Below are 22427 nucleotides of genomic sequence, written 5' to 3' on the forward strand. Positions count from 1 at the left end.
TTGACTCGACTTGTTGCCAATCATAACCGGTAATGAAGTATATCAATATCATACTCAAATTAAAGAGAATAAAATGCTCTTTTTTATGATGTAATGTGTTTAAAAAAATATTAGCGTGTGAAAAAGTTATGAACTTTTAAAGAGACATGGGGGTAGTTAGTTTTCAATAAGGGTAAAATATGTAACTATTATATAAATTAACAAAAGTTGATGAAAGTTCAAGTACCAAAATTGTAAATTCAATTGTAAAAGCTTGTAACTTTTTCTCGAAAGCTAGTAGTAGTAGTAGCAGAGTTTAGAAAAAGAGCTTTTTCTCCTAATATAAAAACTTTAAGCTCATTGAACCAAACAAGGTTTTTTGTTAGGTAGGAGCTTTTTCTTAAAAGTTGAAACTTGAAGCCCCTAAAAGCTCTTAAAAGCTTCTTGCCAAACATACCCTTGGTCAAACACCAAATTTTCCAGAATTTTATATTTTAAAATATGACATAAATAGCCCCTTTACTTTTAGGTCACTCATCAATATCAAATTTCATAATATATATGCTCCAACCACTAGATTTAGCAATGTTATTTAATATAAAAGCACCCGCAACGTTGAACATTTACAAACCGTCGCATCAGTGTCACATAAGATTTCAAATTTTTTTCAAAAGCTCTATTAGCATCATTAAAATATTATTAAATTATATATATAATATGCATGTATATATGTGATGTGAGAGAGTGATAGAGATAAATTACCTTAAGAAAAGTTGGTCATAGTTAGTGTATGGGCCGTTTAACCTTAGTCTTGACTAGAGGTGTACAAAACCGGTTTTAAACCCAAACCGAACCGGTTTATAAACCGAATCGGTTTGGTCAATGGCTGGTCAAAACCGGTTTGACTCAAGCCGGTTCGGTTTATAAATCGGTTTAGACACAAGATAGGGCGACCTGGTCATTCGGTTCGGTTTGGTTATAAACCGGTTTAACCGGTTTTAGCCGATTTTAAACCGGTTTTTCTCAAACCAGGTTCGGTTTTAAAACCGGTTTGGTAGATCTTAAGGGGAACCGGTCCTGAAAATGGCAGTTTGGGTCGGGTTGGGAACCGGTTAGGGTGAAACCGGTTTTAAACCCAAACCGGTTCGGTTCGGTTTGCCTAAAACCGGTCCCAAACCGGTTTTTTTGTACACCTCTAGTCTTGACCTCTTGGGGTCTAGATAACAACTGGCTCGGGCCTAAACTGGTAGTGGGCTGTTTCTAATCACATCTTTTGATGTTTTGTTTTGAAATTGAAATTGGGTTGCTTTTTTCGTTTCTTTTGTTTTATTTCATTATATATAAAACTTCTGGTATGTTTCACTATGTCTATGTCTTTCGATCAATCTCTGGCTTGGAATTGTTAGTTCGTCGTCATCAATTATTGCAAACTGATGTCACAACCCTCGTCACAAGAAGATGATTCTTCATGTGACCACTCTATGGCTTGATAATTAGTAATGCATAGTATGGGCTCAAATTTTCGACGGAAAACGGCTACATTTACACTACATATAACAATTTTTGACAAAAAAACGGGTAAATTTACACTGCTGTGTAAAAAACAGGGGGGCCCGGGGGCCAACCCAGGCCTTAAGCATACCTCACCATTGATTCCCATTAGTGAAGATAAACATTCTTTTTGTCATGTGGTTCTCCTTAACATGTGAGGTAACAACATTTCAAGGTCAACTTAGACTAGAGTCGTCGGGTCGGGTCGGGTCAGGTCGGGTCAGGTGCTTGTGGGTTTATGGATTGAATTCGTGTCATACATCTTCACAAACGAATATAAATACAGATCTATTTGTGTTCGTCCATTTAAAGAATAAAAGAATGACCACAAACACATATCCACCATATTTTCTTGTTTGTGTTTATTCATTTAGGAAATGAAGTTGTTTTGTGTCTTTATGTTTATTCTTAATACACCAAGCCATGACAAATAAAAATAAAAAGAATAACCGGCACAATCGAATACTCACGTATATAAACAACAACGAACATCTACAAGTATTCACAAATGATTTACTAAGTGTGAGGGTTTAAACAGTGGCAAGCCTAGAAAAAAAGTTGAGCAACGTATGTTAAAAAAAGTTATTGTTCAAAGATAGCTGATACATAAAACAAAAAAGAAAAAAAGTTTTACTAAAATATACTTCGCCAAGAAAGCTGATTGCATGGGCTACCCCTCGACCGTGATTAGATCCGCCCTGGGTTTTAAGGTTATTACATTAGTTTAGAGGGTTAGGTTCAAATAAGAAGTTTGATTTTCCTAAGAAGGCTAGGAAGGATAGTATTTTAATCAACACTTAAATATCAAAACCCACTTACTTTAATCTCAAAACCCACTTACATTCATTTCAAAAACCCACTTACATCTTCACTTATATCCTACAACCACCACACCGCCCACCACCACCACAACCGTCACCCACCGCCATCACCTCGCCTGAAAAGTTCGAAAAAACACAATGGAAAACACTATGAAAAACATAATGTAAAAAACACAATTGAAAAAAACACCATGAAAAAAAAACACAATAATAAAAACACAATAAAAAACACAATTGTATGACACAATGTAAAAATACCATGAAAAAAACACAATGAAAAAAAAACACAATGAAAAATACTGTTGTATAACACAATTTGTAAAAACCGACTAATTTTTTTTAATTTTTATATTACAATATGGTACTCATATAAAAGATAAAAAAACACTCGTTATCATGGTGAATTTGTTTTTCAATAAAAACATCGTAAAAAAAAGTTATGGACGTTTTAAAATGATGGGGGAATTTGGCATGTGCCTTGCATGTGGAGAGAGAAAGTCAACAAATGTGTTATTCCTTTTATGCCATTTACCTTGTGTTCACACTTGATTTCTCCATAAACTAATCTCAACCCTCCATATTCAAAATCAATGAACAAGATTACTTTTTATCCTTCCTACAAAAACTATACTTCCTATTATAACCTAACCCTTAATTTAGAAATTAAAATGTTTATTTTAATTAATGAAAAATAAGAGGGTATGTGGTAAGGTGGAGTCCATAAAAGGCAAAAAATGTAGCCATGCATGTTGTGATATTCCTTGATGCCATTCTCTCTACACCACCTTTATGGGACCGAATCTAACCAATAAAACACTATGCTACAAGGAGTTGTACCTTGAGCTACTTCACTTGTACAATGTCCCTTCCTCCTTACTTTTATAAAGGCATCCAAATCTAATGAAAGGGCCACAAATTGAATGCAAACTTTTTTTTAAGCTAAACAATACTTGCTAACTTGCATGATTATCATTTCTGTTTCATGTTCTTTTTGAAAATCTTTATAATTTTTTTTTTGCTAATTTTTCATTTAGACCATCATAATAGGAAGCTTTAAAACCGGCTTCACGCAAGTACCTTAACTAGCTATTTAGCTTGGGATTTGCTCCTCTAGCAGCTAAAACCAGCTAAAAATCCCCCTTTCTCCCTTCACTCACAAAACCTCTTATTTGCCTTTTCTTTTCTTTTCTTTTTTCCTGTTTTTTTTGTGTGTGTGTGTACAAGAATGTCCACCATGACGTCCTCGCCTCCACATAATGTCTTCTCTTTTCCAAAACATCGACTCTATCCTCAAAAACATCTGAAAGCGACTATTGTGGATAGTCTTATATTATTTCACATGATAGGCTTTAAGTTTAGGCAAAACTAAGCGGGGTCTTAGTTCCTTGATCCTCGGACCAACTGAATTTGTTTTTAACACTTAAGATGGCTTTAATGTCGTCATTCTTTTAAAATTATTTAACAAAATTAAAAAGATAATATTATCATTATTAGAGTAGTTGAAACTTGGAACACATAGAACCAAACATGGACGTCACTTGAAAAGCAAAGGCTATATTACATGCACGTTCACCTATCTCTTTATTTTATTCGATATGACAAAATCCAACTTTTTATATCAACCATTGGAACTCAAAGATTTGGGACTACACTTGCTCGTAAAACTATAGCTCAAATTATATTGATTTAAGCAAGTATAACTAGCTTATGCGATTTACTTGGTTTTGCGTATATGCTTGATGTTTTAATGTAGTTAATTTGTATCAAACAATCTATTTACCAACTTATGAGTATCTTATGATGACAAGCATCCAACCTAAAACATACATTGATGTTAACATTAGCTACATGTTAAAACTGCTGATGTGCTACCACGTCTCGTTTTCTCATAGTTTGTATCATAATTGGAGCTCAAAAGAAGTATAAATTATTCATAACAACACTAATATATAATATTATTCACGAATTCTATTCATTATTTCTTCTCCATATAAAAACAATTGAAGAAGGGGTATGCAAAATATTAAGTATTAACTAGAAAGAAAGAAACAAATCAATAAATAAATAAAAATCCCATAAGATGATAAAGTGTAATCATGTTGGTGATGATTTTCATGCAAAAAAGAAGGGTTCTTTTTTTACTTTTTCTTTCTTTTTTAGGGCTTGATGTTATATCTTGGTGCCAGTAGAGAACTAGAGATGAACCTTTTCTTGATTTCTTTTCCTCTTTTTGGATGCTTCTTTTCTCTTTACCAACATGGGGTTTTGATGTACAGTTAGTTTTTGGTTAACCCTGATTTGTATATGTATCAAAGGCCTGCAAATGCAAGGAGTTCTAGAGAGATAAAGGGAAAAAGTAAAAAAGAAAAAAGAGTGAGGAAATGGGGTCTGTGTGTTGGTGAAAAAGAACCAGCAACTAGCTAGGGTTCAAGTAGGGTGGTCATGATGATAAGGATATATAGTGATGCTGTTTTTTTTTTCTTTTTTTAATTTCTTTTCTTTGAAAATTTGCTGATTTCAATGATGATCTTGACTGTCAGGATCAGGCCAGAAGGTGGAGTACTTCAACCAATCTGCCTCATTGTGGTTTGTGATTGATGATTCCTGCATGCATTTTCAAGTTAGATTTCAGGTTAGCAATTATTGAGTTCAGTGATGGATTTAAAAAAAGTTTAGAGGTAGCGTGAAAAAAAAAGTTTAGGGGTCGCTGATACAGAAAACAAAGAAAAAAATTGCACCTAAATATGTATTTCGCCAAGAAAGTTGAGGGTAGCGCAGTCTATCTAGATCTGTCCCTAATTGAGGTTGGATTCATGTTTCTGGTTATGAATCACTAGGATTAATAGTTAATATGAGAATGACGGGTAGGACACAAAGTTATACGTTTATCCCTATGGCACGTTGGTTGAATACAAAACTAATATTAAAGTAGAGAATTGTAAGAACGAAGTGTACCAAGATAATCATATGTTATGAAAGAGAGAAAACGAAGATGTCACTATCATCTTATGTATCATATTTAAAATAACAAATAATAATAGTGTTTATACGGTTATTATAGGTCTTTATTTAAATTGTACGTTTTAAGATGCTCTATTAAATAACTAAAAAAGTTTATAACTGTAATCACTTTTGCCAACAATAGAAATATAGAATATAGAAACACCATCTTATAAAATGTCTTAATCAAGAAGGGTAGCATTTGTTTTCATTATATCTTAAAGGAAAGGAAAAAGGCGGTCATATATATGGAGGTTATACCTAAATTTCATGGTGCTTTTGGTCTTCAATCGCCATAGGGTGTTGTGTCTCTCTTTGTCTTAGGATGCCATTCATCAAAAAAGGTTTTGGGTCATAGATCTTACATCATTCTATAACTTTTACCTTTTAACTCGAAATTATAAGTTGATTGTAACCTAAGCTTCATCTTTAGTTAGATCGTATCGGATGAATTAAATAAACTTTTCTTAGAAGGGACACGCGTAAATGATTTTATTAAGTTGACAAGTTTTTAATTCTTATGAATACAAATAACTAGAAAAGCGAAATCGATCTGTTAATAAACAAAATAGAAACTGAGTATGCCAATCCATGATTATACACTTTGGCATTGTAGATGTGATAAGTTAAATATAACTTTCGATATAATAAAATGATAGATAAATTAAGAAAGAAAAAAAAAGGTCTCGCTAGGATTTTTACTTTATACATGAGTACAAGCTTGAGTTTCTTTGTACTTTTGTCTTTTTTTTTTTTTTCAAAGAGAGAGAGAAGAAAATATTGGATGCCAAACACCCATGATTTAGTCTGCCATCTCCACTTTGGTGGGATGGTAAAGGCTTTGGCCTTTGGGTGAGAGGTCCAGGGTTCGATTTCTGACAATGGTGGTATATTGTAAATAGTATGAGGAAAGCATTAACATTCAAAAAAAAAAAAAAAAAAACCCATGATTTAGTCTAGAATCCCAATGGACAACCTCAGATTTTTTCTTCCTACCTTTCGATTTATACATGTCAACATTGAAAAGTAATATATTGCTTTTATCTCTTTTTAAGTGTTATATATTTTCGGTTTATTGGGTTTTAATAACCTAAATTTTCACTTATTGACCGGGATTAATCTTACGTTAGAAAATGTTTGCATATAGTCTCAACTTTAAACAAAAACTATCTACAAGAGTACATTGATTTCTCTCCAACAATCTCATACATATTTTCATGTTATCAAAAAGCTAACGAGGTTGTTTTTCAGTTAGTATGGAATTGTGAAGCAAAATACGTTTAAAGTTGGGACCGTCTGTAAATATTTCATAAGTAGAGATTAATCCTGAACGATAGGTAAAAGTAGAGATTGTTAAAATCTAATAAAAAAAATCCCAATTTGAAATAGAAAGCATAATGAAAGAACACCACAAGTAGACACGTTAGCAAAGGGAAGAAAGAGCAAAGGTTATAAAGGGAAAGGGGAATAACAAGAAGAACAAAAGAAGCATGCATTAAAATATTTGAAATTGAATTAGAAAATATGTAAAAGAACACAACAAATATACAAAATTTTCTTACACATATATCTTTTTTTATAATAAATATGAAAATGTAATAAAATTCAGATAACCTGTCAAACCAAATAAAAAGTTAATAAAAAGAAATAAGCAAGGAGAAGCATGAAAAGAGAAAGGTGAAAAGAATAAATTAAATGCTTTATCCCCACATATATATATTCCTTTATTTAAAATATATTTGAGTCTTAATTTATATTTATTATTTCAATGTATATTAAATCAATAAAATTTACATAAAATTCAGAGTCAAAAAGGTTGTGAAAAACTAACTTCTTTAATATCAGTTGATGATGATGGAGTGCACCCCATTATCAGTTCCTCCAATCCTGATGTTGATCTCCCTCCTCCCATCTTATGATGATGTTGATGTTGCTGTTGCTGCTGTTATTAGAAATCACAAGGAAAAAAATATCTTTATTACTCTTTTATACATTTTTTATTCAATATATTTAATATTGAAATATATATATATTTTCTTCTTGGACTCCCACAATATATAATATCGTATAGGTTAATAAATCCGTGCATACACCAATATATGTATAGGCAAGTTTTTTTTTATTAAGAACAACGACTTTCTTGTGTGTTAGGCCACCACACTCTCCAATTTTAAAAGTCTTGTTACCCCAGTTTAACCAGATTATGTTGTGTTAACCGGATCCACGCTGGCTTCAGAATTTGACTTGGGTGTTCCCCGAGAAACCATACGACCGGTTGTCACTTGACAGTCATTGTGCCACCACAAGAGCATAAACATTTGTAAATAGATATAATTCGTTTAATGGTTTTTATATACTTGCACAAATTAGTTTCATGATTTTATGATATAACTAGTGATTGAAAATTGAACTATTCAAATATTGTTGTCATCATAACAATATAATATTTTGTGCTTAGAGCATTCATTATAGCTTTAAATTAATTTATCTCTATATCTAAAATATAGAGAATGTTTTGCGTCTCTATCTATAAAATTTGAAGTTTGATATATAGATATACTATTCATCATCTCAATAATATTTGTAAATGTTTAAGAAAAACAAATAGAAAATGTTTGTTAATGAGATAGATATAGAGATAAAGAAACTAATGTGGTAAGCTATGTAAAATTCACAGAAATGTAATAACACTCACATCAGCTTCTCTATCAATATCAATCTTTATACTTCATGTAAAAGCACTCGTCTATAAAATTTGATCATATTCCAAGAACTTTTTCACACAAACTCGTTCTCTATATCTATCTTTATTCGATCAACTACGTAATACTTTTTTTTTCTACTCACAAAATATAGAGAATATATATAGATAACGAATAGTGAATCTCTATATTTATAGAACACTATAGCTTATATTGTTTTTGTATTTTATAATATTGATATAGTGGTATCTTTACTAATTTCTCTAAATATTTTTTATAAAATTTAGAGATATGGCAAATATAGATAACTTGTTATCGAGACAGAGAAGCTGACATAAAAACAGAGAAGCTGACGTGAATGCTGGATATATATAATAATATAACATGATAAATGTAAATCACCTGAAAATTGTCCATGATTGTTGATACATGAAATGAGTCCTCATCAAGCATATTAACGGAGGTGTGATGCAGATGATGTGGCGGATGAGGTGGCGAAACTAGGGTGGATACAGGTTGACTTGGCCTGCTGACGTCGAAAGCCATCTGCTGATGACGTGGATTATGTTGGGTCACATTGATGCGGCTGCTGTCTTTGTAGGTCATGCTCATTGCACGTTGTACCCACCTGCATCAAACAGTTGTACTCTTGAAAGCTGTGGTAGGCATGACAAATACAGCATCGTACAAGTCATAATGCACAAAGTACCATAGAGGTAATCATGAATTGGTTTGCTGCTTGAACAAGTTAAGTATTTATGATAAAACATAAAAGCAACCTTTAAACCATTTTTAGTTCATCTCTTTACCTTGCACTCAACTAATTTCTAAAATTATGGCATGCATGCACTTATTTTATGCCTGTAATTAAGTTAACATTTAGACAAATTTTGGTGTATTTGATTGATATTGTATTGAGAAAGAATTCAAATGATAATTAACAAATTTAAGAATTATGTGTATTATATATACCAAAATGTATCATGAATGTATGTAACATACTAAAAATATTATATTTAAATGTATTAAACTTTTAAAATTTATCATTTATGTACTAAATAATTACCTATGTAAAAAAGAAAAAAAAACCACTTATGACTGTACTAAATAAGTTGAGAAGATGTGTTGTACGTACAATAAACATGATAGATCGATTAATGATATAATCTTTTAAAACTCACCTCATCAAAGCTTTTTTGAAATGGGACAAAGTTAAAATGATCCACGCCTTTTAGATGTTGCATATGATCTATGGGATTGTAATTCGACATAATTGCGTTGACGCTAACCGCTGAAAATTCATCAATGCTATTATGAGCACGATTAGTAGTTGAAGAAACACTAAGTGACCCCGGGCAGATTATGGGTAATCTGGGGGCTAGGTAATGTTTCCCACGAAGGTTAGGTCCAGCAGAGTAAGTTGTACTTCAAGGAACCTGCAAAACAGACACCGTGAGCTCGTCACTGAGAAGGGGGGGGTTCCTCCTTGTGACCACCCTCCGGCGTGAGAATCAGACTAGATTGCTCTTTAAATATAAAAGTATATTAAGAGATTGCTAGAGCAGATATCAGGTATAATATGATGATAATGTGTTAAGATGAGATGGTCATACCATTTGTGGTATTTATAGCCGAAGGTAGGTTTCCAAAGAGGTATGGCCGGCTGCAACAGTGTTCCTGTTCCACCAACAGTAGCCTACGCACGTGCCCTGCTGGTAGTTGGTGGGTAGGTAGCGGCTGATAGTGACCAGGCCTGCTGTATACTATTCCTGTTCCACCAACTGACGGCTACGCACGTGGTACGGCAGTAGTTGGTGAGTAGGCAGCGGCTAATAGTGATACAGTACAGGAGCATGCTGCTTGCCATACTGTATCAGTGAGCTGTCGTATCTCTGATCAGATCTTTCGCCCATACCTCGTCAGGTACGGTAAAAGATCCTTCAGTATACGGACTGGCTTATTTGGGCGGGAGTATTCCCCCTCCCGCCTCTGTGCGGGATTGCTCCCGGCTTGGCTCATTCCTTCAGGTGACACTGTGATCGAGAGCTAAGTGCCTTGTGCGTGTAGCCATGCTGCGCGGGTGGCCTTCCCTAATGGCTTGTATCCGAGGCTGCGGGGACAGGCGGAGTCCTTCACCATTGGGAGGCATTTCCTGCGGGACCAGCTTGCGTACTGCGCGTAAGGACGTCACGTCTCTGAGCATGGTTGGTCCTGCGGATCCAGTTGGTCTCTGCGCAGACGTCCCTGTTTAAGGTGAGTCTTGCGGGTCCAACTGGGCTCTGCTGGGACCTACCTCTTCAAGTCCCCCCAGTCCAATGTTCTTCTCATGAGTGTTTAATAAAGTGAGGTGAACTTTTGGACTTGAGCAAAGGGTTTTGAAAAGGGTTTTGTAAGGTTTTCCATGGGGATTCTTTCCGCAGAAGTCCTTGTCACTTGCAGAAATGCCCGAGTTTCCTGCTTGGTCTTTGGGTATGATGCGGGTAGGTCTGTAACCTCCTCGCAAGTCAGGAGCATTGAGTCCCAGTTGTATGTATTTTCCATGAGGTTTTGGTAGTTTTGAACATAGTGATCAATTATATTAAGACCACCAATTCCATCCTGGAGCTTTAAACAACGTAGTTCTCGACGTTCCCGCTATGCGGGGATGTTATTTCCGTTTCCGCAAGCATTGCCCAGAAGATCCTTCTTGGTTTCAATTCCCAGCGGAGCGCTAGGTATGTGAAGGGTTTTGCCTTAACACTGTACCTGCGCACGTCTTACGGTTACTTTACTTCCAAGGTATTCCTGGCGTCAATTCCTTGCGGGTGCTAGGTATGTGAAGGGTTTTGCCTTTACACTGTACCCGCACCCGTCTTATAGTTACTTGGTTGCCGAGGTACTTGGCTTCAATTCCCTGCGGGTGCTAGGTATGTGAAGGGTTTTGCCTTAACACTGTACCCGCATCCGTCTTACGGTTACTTGTTCGCCAAGGTTTTCTTGGCTTCAATTCCCTGCGGGTGCTAGGTATGTGAAGGGTTTTGCCTTAACATTGTACCCGCAGCCGTCTTACGGTTACTTTACTTCCAAGGTATTCCTGGCGTCAATTCCTTGCGGGTGCTAGGTATGTGAAGGGTTTTGCCTTTACACTGTACCCGCACCCGTCTTATAGTTACTTGGTTGCCGAGGTACTTGGCTTCAATTCCCTGCGGGTGCTAGGTATGTGAAGGGTTTTGCCTTAACACTGTACCCGCATCCGTCTTACGGTTACTTGTTCGCCAAGGTTTTCTTGGCTTCAATTCCCTGCGGGTGCTAGGTATGTGAAGGGTTTTGCCTTAACATTGTACCCGCAGCCGTCTTACGGTTACTTGTTTGCCAAGGTTTATTTGGCTTCAATTCCCTGCGGGTGCTAGGTATGTGAAGGGTTTTGCCTTTACACTGTACCCGCATCCGTCTTACGGTTACTTGTTCACCAAGGTTTTCTTGGCTTCAATTCCCTGCGGGTGCTAGGTATGTGAAGGGTTTTGCCTTAACACTGTACCCGCAGCCGTCTTACGGTTACTTGTTTGCCAAGGGGTAAGGGGTATTTTCCCGCTTACTTTTTAATATTTTTGAATTTTGAATTTTGAAATTCGAAGAGTTGGTGAAAAGATAACAGTCCAAATCTCTGAAACGTCGTGCGACGGTTTCTTCTGACTGTGTCAGGACGTGCAGGAAGTTATGGTGACGTGACAGAACATGGTCATTCCAGTCGCTTTTTCAGGCGCGTGGCCGCGATTTTTCGGGCGCGTGGCCGCGAAATTACTGGCACACGTCCTTTCAACAGCTGTTGCCAGCTTGCTTTTTGCCACGCGTCATACTTTCATTGCACCTTTGACTTCTCTCTCTCCCGTATTAATTTCATCGCATTAATTGCGATTACTATATAAAGGGGGAGAGGGTTATTTGCAATTCACATTTTCCACTTTCATCTCTTCTTTTCCAGTAATTTCCGGCGAATTTCTCTTTCCAGTAAACCACTACTCTGAAATCTCTTCTTTCTTCCACCATGTCTTCTCACGATGCTGATGATCAGAAAACTGCTGGCGAATGCCAGTGTTCTCTTCCTGTCGAGCTGTACCAGTATATCGTCAGGAAGTTCATGCTCGAGTCTCTCGAGCCTGAGTTTCCTGAGCCCCACCATACTGTGTACGATGCCCCTAGTGGCAAGATCGGGGTTTATGCTGCATTCTTTGTCTACGGAAACCTTAGGTTTCCGTTGACAAAGTTTGTGTATCGTGTCCTAGAGAGGCACGGTGTGCACCTGACAGAGGTGCACCCCATGGCCATTGCCAAGGTCCGGCACTTTGAGTGGGTGTGCCGGATACTGGGCCTTGAGCCCTTCGTTGACCGCCTGATGACCTTCTATACATGGAGGTGCATCCAAGGGTGGTACACTCTTACAACCCGTATCAAGGGTTTAAAGATTTGTACCACCGAGCGGAGTCTTCGCTCATGGAGAAGAGAGTTCTTCTTCATATCCGCTCGCGCCATCCCCATCGCCATGAAGTTCAAGAATGGCCAGGCGCTTCCGAACCTTCCCGCCCTCAACTACGAGGAGGCGGAATGGTTCTCGAAGATTTCCCGGGTCCAGTCCCCGGTTTTCCGTTTTCCGGAGTCGGCGATGGTGATGTTGGGGATGAGCCGGGTGTGGAAGGCGGCGAATGCGGATAAGGTTCCGATCGTCCTTGAATATGGTTCGAACTCTGTCCCTTATGGTACGTCTTGTTTCATTTTGCTGACTTCGATTTTTACTAACTTTCTTGTTGATTTCAGAGGGGAACGATCTTCAGTCGCTCCTGAATCCGCGGGAGGAAGATGGTCCTGCGCGGATGGGTACTCGTGCTCTGGACGAGAACGAGTTGCCCATCTTAGAGCAGACCGCGGGTCGGTTCGTGGAGGTTTACCCGCCAGGCCAAGAGATCCTGAGCCACCGACGGCCAGGTAAGCCTATCTTCTACCCTGAACCTCTCAATGCTGTGCCTGCTGCTGGAGTTCATGACATTTCTTCTTCTGAGGAATCCGCAGAAGGTCCTCCACTGGTGCGGAAGAGAAAGGCTGCCGTCGGGAAGGGCAAGGAGAAGGTGGCCTCTACGGCCGACCCGGTAGTCCTATCTGACTCGGAGTCAGATAATGCAGAGGTGGCGGGGAAGCCCGGTGGTGAGGAGACCACCGCTCCGGAGGCTGCCGGTGTTACCTCCGGGGAGGCAGCGACGACGACGGTTACCGGTGTCAAGAGGCCGGCTCCATCGGGTTCGCCCCCGCTCGTCCGTGCGTTCAAGCTCAAGAAACCCCGTGAGTACCCCCATAATTCTTGTCTAGATTTGTTGTTTCAAATAAATTTTTCTAACACTTTTGCTTGTGCAGGTGTGGATGTTGACGCATTCCAGGGTGGAGTTGGAGCAAGTATTCCCCCGCCAATGACGGTAGGCTCGGTCAGCCTTCCCGAGGCGTCGACCCAGGCGTCTATGCCTGCTTCCGCTGGTTCCAGCCTTCCTGAGGCTGTTCCAGCTGAGAAGGTGTCTCCGCCGGCCGTGAGTGCAATTTTTACAGCATCTTTCACGGAGCCGGCGGTTACTGTTGCTGAGGAGGTGGCGCCAACCATGGCTACCACAGCGGCTGCCACTATACCTGTGCCACCGGCAAAGACGGCCGGACCATCAGGTACGCGCCAGGCTTCCCGCCGATCTATGCCACCTTCCCGTCTGCCTGACCTGTTGGATGGATTTCCTTTAGGTTCAGGTGATGGGTTTGGCGGCTATCGGCCTGTTATTGACCCTACAGGTATGTAGGGTTCTTTTTCCCTTATATATTTTTATCATCTTTTCCTAACTGCCTTTGTTTCTTTTGCAGTGTCGGATTCCAATGAAGTGTATGTTCCAAGATGGAACATACGCCGAGGAACAACCCTTCGCACCCCTGTGGAGTGCGTGGACTGGGCTCGCCACGCTGCTCCTCATGGTGCGTTGGGGGAAGCCATGGCTAGCTACCAAGAGGGTAGGCTAACCAATGAGCTTCGGGTTCTCCAGGCCCGAACGCAGCCCCGCGTCGAGCTGCTTTGTCGTGAAAACGACAAGTTAAAAGCAGCTCGCGCCAAAGATATATCTGAAGCGCGGGCCCTTCGGGAGGAGAACCGGCAGTTGGCCGCTGCCGCAGCCGAGAAGGAGAAGGCATTCAAGGCCCTCGAGGTTGAAGTCCAGGCGCGACTCGAGGCCCGCTCCAAGGCTGCCCAAGCTGTGAATGAACAGCTTCGGCTGGCCAAGGAGACTGCGCGAAACTCAACTGAGAGGGCTGCCAAGGCTGAAGCTGTTGCTGAGCCACTTCGCGAAGAGAATGAGCAGCTTAAATGCAAATTAAAGGCTCTTCAGCATGCTCATGACGCCTTGGCAATGGAAGATGCCAAGAAGCTGCAGGAGATCCTTGACCAGAGGGGGGTGCTTGACCGTACTGAAAGGAAACTCAAAAGCGTCGAAGAGGCTGCCGCCAAGGAAGTTCAACTTGCCAACCTTGATAAAAGCGGAGCCGAACGTGCTTACAAAGAAAGTCAAGTTACCCTCCAATGGTTGCTTCGAGAAGCGTTGCCTCAGGTATCTTTATCTTTTTCTTTACGCTTTTTGCTCGTAATTAGAAAATGTTCTAACTTAGTATTCTTTTGTAGGTTGTGCGTCAGGTCCTCTCAGAGACCTCTTATGACGATGCGATGAGCGCAGCCCTCAACGCTTCTCATGAGGATGGGCAGAAGACTGGCTTCCTGCTTGGTCTAGGGTTCGCTGAGAGAGGCTTTCCGCCCTCCAACTTCCCTTTATTCAATGTTAATACTGAAGCTGCTTATGACCAAGCTGTGAACCAGTACGCTGCCTTCCCGCATCCAGTGGTGGAGAAGGTGAACGAAGCTGCTGCTGCTGATGATGGGCTAAACATCCTTAAGGCTTTCCTTGGGCAGCCACGCTCAGACGGTGCTGGTCCAAGCGGAGGTGGCCCTGAAGCCTGATCCTGAAGATCTCTTCCCACCGCTAGGATAGACTTAGCTTTGTATAGATTTCTTTTAGGCGGGTAGTTACCCGGCCACTGTTGTAATATATCATCGAAATATTAATCTTTTTGCGTATAAGATTGTTATTTCCTTCTTTGGGTTCCTTGCTTTATAAACTTATGACTTGCATACTTAGTTTAAATTAGCAATTTTCCAAGTGTTCAGAATAAGTTAACCTGTGAACGTGGTTGATGGGTTAAAGTGTTGCTTCCTCTTTCGTGATTGTGCGGGTAGACCCGTCACTTGCACTTAGTAGGATGGCAAAACTTTACCCTTATCTGACCTGCGTGTAGGTTTTTCTCATCTTTTGAGGATAAGTTAACCTTTGAACGTGGTTGATAATAGGTGTGAAGTTTTGCTTCCTCTTTCGTGATTGTGCGGGTAGAACCGTCACTTGCACTTAACAGGATGGCAAAACTTTACCCTTATCTGACCTGCGTGTAGGTTTTTCTCATCTTTTGAGGATAAGTTAACCTTTGAACGTGGTAGATAGGTGTGAAGTTTTGCTTCCTCTTCCGTGATTGTGCGGGTAGGACCGTCACTTGCACGTAGTAGGATGGCTAAACTTTACCATCTGACCTGCGTGTAGGTTTTCCTCATCCTTTTGTTTAGAAATTCTGTTTTGAACCGTTCGACGCGCGGTTGTCAATAGGTTTGTGTTCAGTTCCCTTTTTCATGATTCATGCGGATAGACCGGCACTTTCATTTAATGGGACTGAACTGTTCCCCTTCGACTGACCTGCGTGAAGGTTTGTCGTTTTCTGGGTTTATGCGGGTTTTGCCGCCTTCCCCACGCAACGATTTCACGTAATTATGCGGTGAAAACCGGCATATCCGTGTTGAATAAATTAACCGTTCGACGCGCGGTTGTCAATAGGTTAGTGTTCAGTTCCCTTTTTCATGATTCATGCGGATAGACCGGCACTTTCATTTAATGGGGCTGAACTTTTCCCCTTCGACTGACCTGCGTGAAGGTTTGTCACGTTATTGGGTTCGTGCGGGTAAGACCGCCTTCCCACGCAACGACTTCGCGTAATGTGAATGTCGTCACCAGTGTTGGATAGTTTTAACCGTTCGACGCGCGGTTGTTGACAGGTTATTATTCAGTTTCCTTAATGATTCATGCGGATAGACCGGCACTTTCATTTTTGGGTGCTGAACTTTTTCCCCTTCAACTGACCTGCGTGAAGGTTTGTCACGTTATTGGGTTCGTGCGGGTAGTACCGCCTTCCCATGCAATGACTTCACGTAATTATGCGGTGAACACCGGCATATTAGTGTCCAGAAAAGTATAAATGTAAAATCATCAGCTTCGATATTCTTAAAGAGAATCATTTCCATTAGAAGTGGCTCTTGGCCTTCTCTTTACAAATTGGAATTGATTACATGCAAACTGTGTAATTGAACTCCCTTCCATGTTGGGATGGGAGTGCCATCGAGCCGATACGCACCTGGTTCGGGATCTCGTTCTTTACGCAGCATGTAGTCTCGATTTTGAAGCTGGAATTGGTTCGTGTTTTCCCCAGCTGGGGTTCTATACGCACTCGCCTGCCTTGCTTTTATTTCGCCACGAGGTGCGCGAGCGTCCCATCTCTGACGAATGTTTCGACCATGTCTTTTACGTCTATGCATTCTTCAGTGTTGTGGCCTTTTGTTCTGTGATAGTCACAGTACTTGCTCCGATCAGCATCGTGACGATGTCGGATTACTGGAGGCTTTGGCCATGGGAGCTCTTCAGTAGCAAATATGTCAGTGACGCTTTTGGTAAGTGGCGTCCATCTGGAGTTCCGGTGCGGCTTTACATTATCCCTTTCACCCAATCGGTGCTGTAAGCCGGATGAGGTGTCAAAGTTTACCCTTGACTGCCAAATGCCTTGCTTCCGTTTTTTGTTCAATCGGGCGGTGAGGACGTTGTCCTCTCTCGTCCTCTGGGTGTAAAGGTTTGTGCTCTGCGGAAGGTCTCTACCCAGTTGCTTCTCCGTTTCCGCATAGCGTTTGGCTGCTGTCATGATGCCATCCCATGTGGATGGCATTCCATCTTTACCCGTTAGGGTGCGGATAAGCTCTGGGTCCTGCGCGCCCTGGATGAAGGCTGCGCGAACAAGATCCTCGCTGATATTGCCCAAACTTAACTTCTTTGTGTTGAAGCGAGTGATGAAGTTTGGCAGAGATTCATCTTCTTCCCGTGTGCATTTGAGGATTGTCCATTGCTCCTCGGTATACTTTCGCTGCTGGCTGAAGTGTTGGCTAAACTTCTGCTGGAAGTCTGCCCAGTCGTAAATGTGGTTAACCGGTAAACGATCAAACCAAGCCCTAGCAGCCCCCACCAGCGTCATTTGGAACATGTAACACCACGTGGGTTCCGTCCAATTGCTAACGGTTGCCCCCGCTATGAACCTGTTCAAATGATCGTCTGGATCAGATAGGCCGTCATATGTGCCTATGTTAGGCATTTGTTTAGCACTCCTCGGGGCAATTGCTTCAGCAATGTCCCTTGCAAATTTGGACGTTCCTGCATTTGTAACGTTTGGTCTGAACGTTTTAGAGAAGTCTCGTGGACTTCCATCTATGCTTTTTGGTTTGAAGGCTTGTCCAAAATGCCTTTTCGGTTGGGTTTCCGTTTCTTTACGCTTCCCTTTTGCCTTGTGACGAGGGTTCGCGTCGGAGTCGGATTCCTCCGAGTCATCCTCCCAGTATTCGAATTCGTCGGCCTGTTGCACGGAACGCAAGCGTTCGTCCAACTCAGCCTGGAATTCCTTTTGTCGTGCCTCCGCCCATGCCTTAACTTCATCGAGAGTCTGGCGGGGGAGTCTTCGTTTCTCAAACTGGGTATCGGTGGATCCCAGTAGTCTATCATTTACTGCACTTGCCCCAGCTTTGGTAAGTGGGGTAGTGTTCGTAAAATTTACTTCACTTGCCCCGGCTTCGGTAGCCGGGGTAGTGTTCGTAAAAACTGTGTTGCCGGTATTCCCCCTAGTAGCTGGGGTTGTGGTTACCGGAATTTCTCTAACCATCTTTGTAGAAGTTTGAAAAAACTGGAGAAAAATAAAGTTCTAGCTTTATGCACGGATGGCGCCAATGAAGAAACACTAAGTGACCCCGGGCAGATTATGGGTAATCTGGGGGCTAGGTAATGTTTCCCACGAAGGTTAGGTCCAGCAGAGTAAGTTGTACTTCAAGGAACCTGCAAAACAGACACCGTGAGCTCGTCACTGAGAAGGGGGGGGTTCCTCCTTGTGACCACCCTCCGGCGTGAGAATCAGACTAGATTGCTCTTTAAATATAAAAGTATATTAAGAGATTGCTAGAGCAGATATCAGGTATAATATGATGATAATGTGTTAAGATGAGATGGTCATACCATTTGTGGTATTTATAGCCGAAGGTAGGTTTCCAAAGAGGTATGGCCGGCTGCAACAGTGTTCCTGTTCCACCAACAGTAGCCTACGCACGTGCCCTGCTGGTAGTTGGTGGGTAGGTAGCGGCTGATAGTGACCAGGCCTGCTGTATACTATTCCTGTTCCACCAACTGACGGCTACGCACGTGGTACGGCAGTAGTTGGTGAGTAGGCAGCGGCTAATAGTGATACAGTACAGGAGCATGCTGCTTGCCATACTGTATCAGTGAGCTGTCGTATCTCTGATCAGATCTTTCGCCCATACCTCGTCAGGTACGGTAAAAGATCCTTCAGTATACGGACTGGCTTATTTGGGCGGGAGTATTCCCCCTCCCGCCTCTGTGCGGGATTGCTCCCGGCTTGGCTCATTCCTTCAGGTGACACTGTGATCGAGAGCTAAGTGCCTTGTGCGTGTAGCCATGCTGCGCGGGTGGCCTTCCCTAATGGCTTGTATCCGAGGCTGCGGGGACAGGCGGAGTCCTTCACCATTGGGAGGCATTTCCTGCGGGACCAGCTTGCGTACTGCGCGTAAGGACGTCACGTCTCTGAGCATGGTTGGTCCTGCGGATCCAGTTGGTCTCTGCGCAGACGTCCCTGTTTAAGGTGAGTCTTGCGGGTCCAACTGGGCTCTGCTGGGACCTACCTCTTCAGTAGTGTTAGTTATGTTAATCTCTTTTGAAGAACAACTCCCACTTCCACTCCTACTCATTTCATTATTTGACCCCTCTATGGGGATCATATTGGATAACACGTTATTACAAGCCTTTTCAGACCAGTTGCATTGCCTCGGTTGAGTCTGATAAAATATCTTTGACACCACAAGCTCGCCCTCGAGCTCTTCCTCATTTTGTCCAAGGTGGTATTGGTGCATTACCCAATTGGTTTTCTCCGGTTTTCGGTTTTTACCAAAGTTTGTGTAGAGTACCAAGATCTTCTTGCACCCCTTTTGTTTTCCGTTAACCATAACAGGTCGGGTCTTGCCGGTTTTATGCCAACGGGTTTCACCACCTTGTAGATCACATTCGGTTTGGATCTTTCTTCTCTTTCTGGTCCCCGTTGTGTAAGCTTTAGATGGTCGGTGGAAGAAGTGTCTACTCAACCCGTCTTTAGTAACTCCTGAAACATAAAAAAGAAATTTAACTTATACATTTCATCCATACATGTTGTTGACTGATTCAGGATTTTTTTCACCGCTATCATGTTTGTTCAGTTTTGATCCGAATTTTTCTCATATGTTTTAACAGTTTTTAAATTATCATATTTTTATTTTAGTTAAAATTCAGGATTAAGTTGTCATATTCAAATATTCCAAAATATATATATGAAGAAAAGTAGATATATAGGTGTAACAAAAAGAGGAAACCCTAGATTTGAAAAACCCTTCAAATTAATATTTCTTTTCTTAAAAGACGAAAAACTATTTGCATTCAATGTAAAACCTAACTCTTGATGAATTCTGAGACAAAACAAGTTATTTTTTTTATTATTATATTATTATTTTTATATATGTTCTTGTTTATTTCAAGAAAGTGAGCAAAAAATAATATAAAATACCAATCAGATTTGTTGAAAATGACAATAGTGACATAGTCTTTCATTCATACTCCCATGAGACACTAACATCTTATTGTTTTGGGTCGTTTCAGGAATTGCCACACCTAACCGACATGAGTGGATGATGTTTTGCGGCCGGTTACCAGGGATCAAGAACAAGAAAGCAATTAACGCTCACCTGGAAGCTTTTCAGGATGAGTATAGCAAATCCCGTCTTCACCTTCAATTGTAGGGATGAATTCATCAATCAATGGGTGAGATTTCATGTTCTTGGCTTCAACTTTTGCTTCAAGATGTTCAATCAATTCTTGATCCGTTGGATCAAATTTCACTCCTGCTGGTAGGCCCATCCAATCCTACAAATGATCTCAGAAATTATAAGTAAATTAATAGCAAAAGAACATAAAGAAAGTTATATTCTTTTTAAGATATATGAAATTCTTGAAAAAAGACTAGAAATTTGCTTATATTCTTTTAAATTAATTAATAAAAAAATAATTAAAAAAATGAATCTTTTTTAGATATATATATGAAGTTCTTGAAAATGAAAAAATAATTGGATATTTTATATTGTTTTAAATAATAACAAAACTAATCAAAGAAAATTTAATCTTTTTAAAATATGAAATTCTTGAAAACAAAATGGAAAGTATTTGCTTAAGTTTATATTCTTTTGAATTCATTCAAGATTATTATAAATATATTAGAATACTTTGGGAAAAAATTTAATCAGAAACTCAGTAAACTAATAGAAAAAACTAATCAAAGAAAATTTAATCTTTTTTAAGATATATGAAGTTCCATTAAATGAAACAAAAAGAAAATAAATAAAAATAATAACTAGACATTTGCTTAAGTTTAATTCCTTAATTTGAATTGATCAATCAAGATGATTTTTGGGAAAGAATTAATCAGAAACTCGTACCGGTTTTCCTTCGAATCTATGACCGCAACTTGGACAGTGTTTGTATCCACACAACTGATGTTCTTCAAGCTTTGCATCAATGAGATCAGAGCTACTGATATTCATTCTTCTTTGTATTTGTTGATCAACCGAAGTCATTATTTGTTACATGAATTAACACCATATATTAAAACACACAAAGCTCTTGATTTATTCCAGAAATATACGATTGAGAACTGATTTTTACTGCAAATTGAAGGGTTTTTAAGATAAACAAGAAAGAAAACATTAAAACAAATATATTTGAAGGAAGAGAGTATGAAAACCTGTGGCTTTAACCTTGAAAAACACCGGAATTCCTTCAACTTTAACTGAATTCTAGAGAGAGAAAAGAAAAGTTGTCTCTTTCTGACTGTGTGTATGTGCATGTATCTATATGTGTATGTATTAGATGTATGTATGTGTATATGTGTGAGTAAACACATGTAGCATGGCTACCTTTTTCACTATTTTCTAATTTCAGCATACTATAAGTTTTAGCTAGGCAAAAACATATGATTCTCACAGCTTTTGATATAATTTGTGTCAATGTGTGTGTATATATAACTAGAATGCAATGCTTATTACTTATTAATAAAATGTGTTTATTTATAAAATATAAACACGTACAAGTAATTAGTGTTTATGTTATAAGGGAAATTAAGATCAAGACAAAACTCATACTTAAATAGAGAAGTTTAGAACTAATAAACTTGGGGAAACTCGACTTAAACATGAATTTTTTTTTTTCAAATATTTTTTTTTATTATAAGGTTATCTCTATTAAAAAAAAGTCGATCGCTATATTTGATATATTACGTATATGTAATATAGCAATATTGTTGTATAATATAGCATAATTACATGTGTAATGCAACAACTTGATCTGTGTTGTTATACATCAATCAATCACTATTGTTGCGGAGCTTGTTCGTCTGCAATAACATGTAATTTATGCATCCGTAGTTGTACAGTCGTCTGGTTTACCTAGTTTTGATAGACTTGAGGCAAACTCTAATCTTCTACCCCATTCTCCACTGCTAGATCCTGAAATCGTCTGTTAGCACACCAAAATCGCTTGAAGATTTGAAATTGGTGGAGCCAAACGCAATTGCGTCAGGAAGAATAGCCTGTACTTATATTATATTGAATCAAAATACAGATCTTCGATTCGTAAGGCTAATACTCGTTACCGAGGTGATTTGCGCCGGAGCTCCGCCGCCAACCACTGTAGGTATCTGCTGCACTTACGTCCACCGCTGCATCATCTTCTATTTTTACCACACGACGCTGCTGGCTGCTCTGCTTATTCAACACACCTTCTCACGCTGCTGGCCTTTCGCAAGCTGCTGGCTGCTCTTCTTATTCCGCATTAACACAAGCTGCCGTCACGACGCTGAAGCAAAAGAGTGAGCTTCTTGTAACCTGGCT

At 39.9% G+C, this 22427-nt stretch overlaps 2 protein-coding genes across 4 annotated transcripts; both read right to left on the bottom strand.

Annotated features, from left to right (window-relative positions):
- Positions 1-4523: 4523 nt before the first annotated feature.
- LOC143599356 (NAC domain-containing protein 75-like) lies at positions 4524-9068 on the bottom strand. 3 transcript variants are annotated; one of them, XM_077077333.1, is made up of 3 exons: positions 8456-9068; positions 7183-7284; positions 4524-4955 (listed from the first exon to the last, which is right to left on the bottom strand). In XM_077077333.1, exons 1-3 carry the CDS (start codon positions 8663-8665, stop codon positions 4869-4871), a joined length of 399 nt encoding a protein of 132 aa, XP_076933448.1. In that variant the 5' UTR covers positions 8666-9068; the 3' UTR covers positions 4524-4868. The 3 variants fall into 3 exon arrangements, with proteins under 3 accessions (XP_076933448.1, XP_076933447.1, XP_076933446.1); XM_077077332.1 differs by having other exon boundaries at positions 7183-7290; XM_077077331.1 differs by having other exon boundaries at positions 7183-7293.
- On the bottom strand, positions 8909-21143 carry LOC143599351 (NAC domain-containing protein 75-like). Its single transcript, XM_077077327.1, has 4 exons — positions 20979-21143; positions 20232-20409; positions 19143-19615; positions 8909-8914 (listed from the first exon to the last, which is right to left on the bottom strand). The coding sequence occupies exons 1-4, from the start codon at positions 21114-21116 to the stop codon at positions 8909-8911; spliced, it is 795 nt and encodes a 264-aa protein (XP_076933442.1). The 5' UTR covers positions 21117-21143.
- Positions 21144-22427: the final 1284 nt, after the last annotated feature.

The sequence above is a fragment of the Bidens hawaiensis genome, unplaced genomic scaffold (genome assembly GCF_021521415.1).
Source record: "Bidens hawaiensis isolate Kalapana, Puna unplaced genomic scaffold, B.hawaiensis_p1.1 tig00052066_1, whole genome shotgun sequence".
Classification (NCBI taxonomy): domain Eukaryota; kingdom Viridiplantae; phylum Streptophyta; class Magnoliopsida; order Asterales; family Asteraceae; genus Bidens; species Bidens hawaiensis.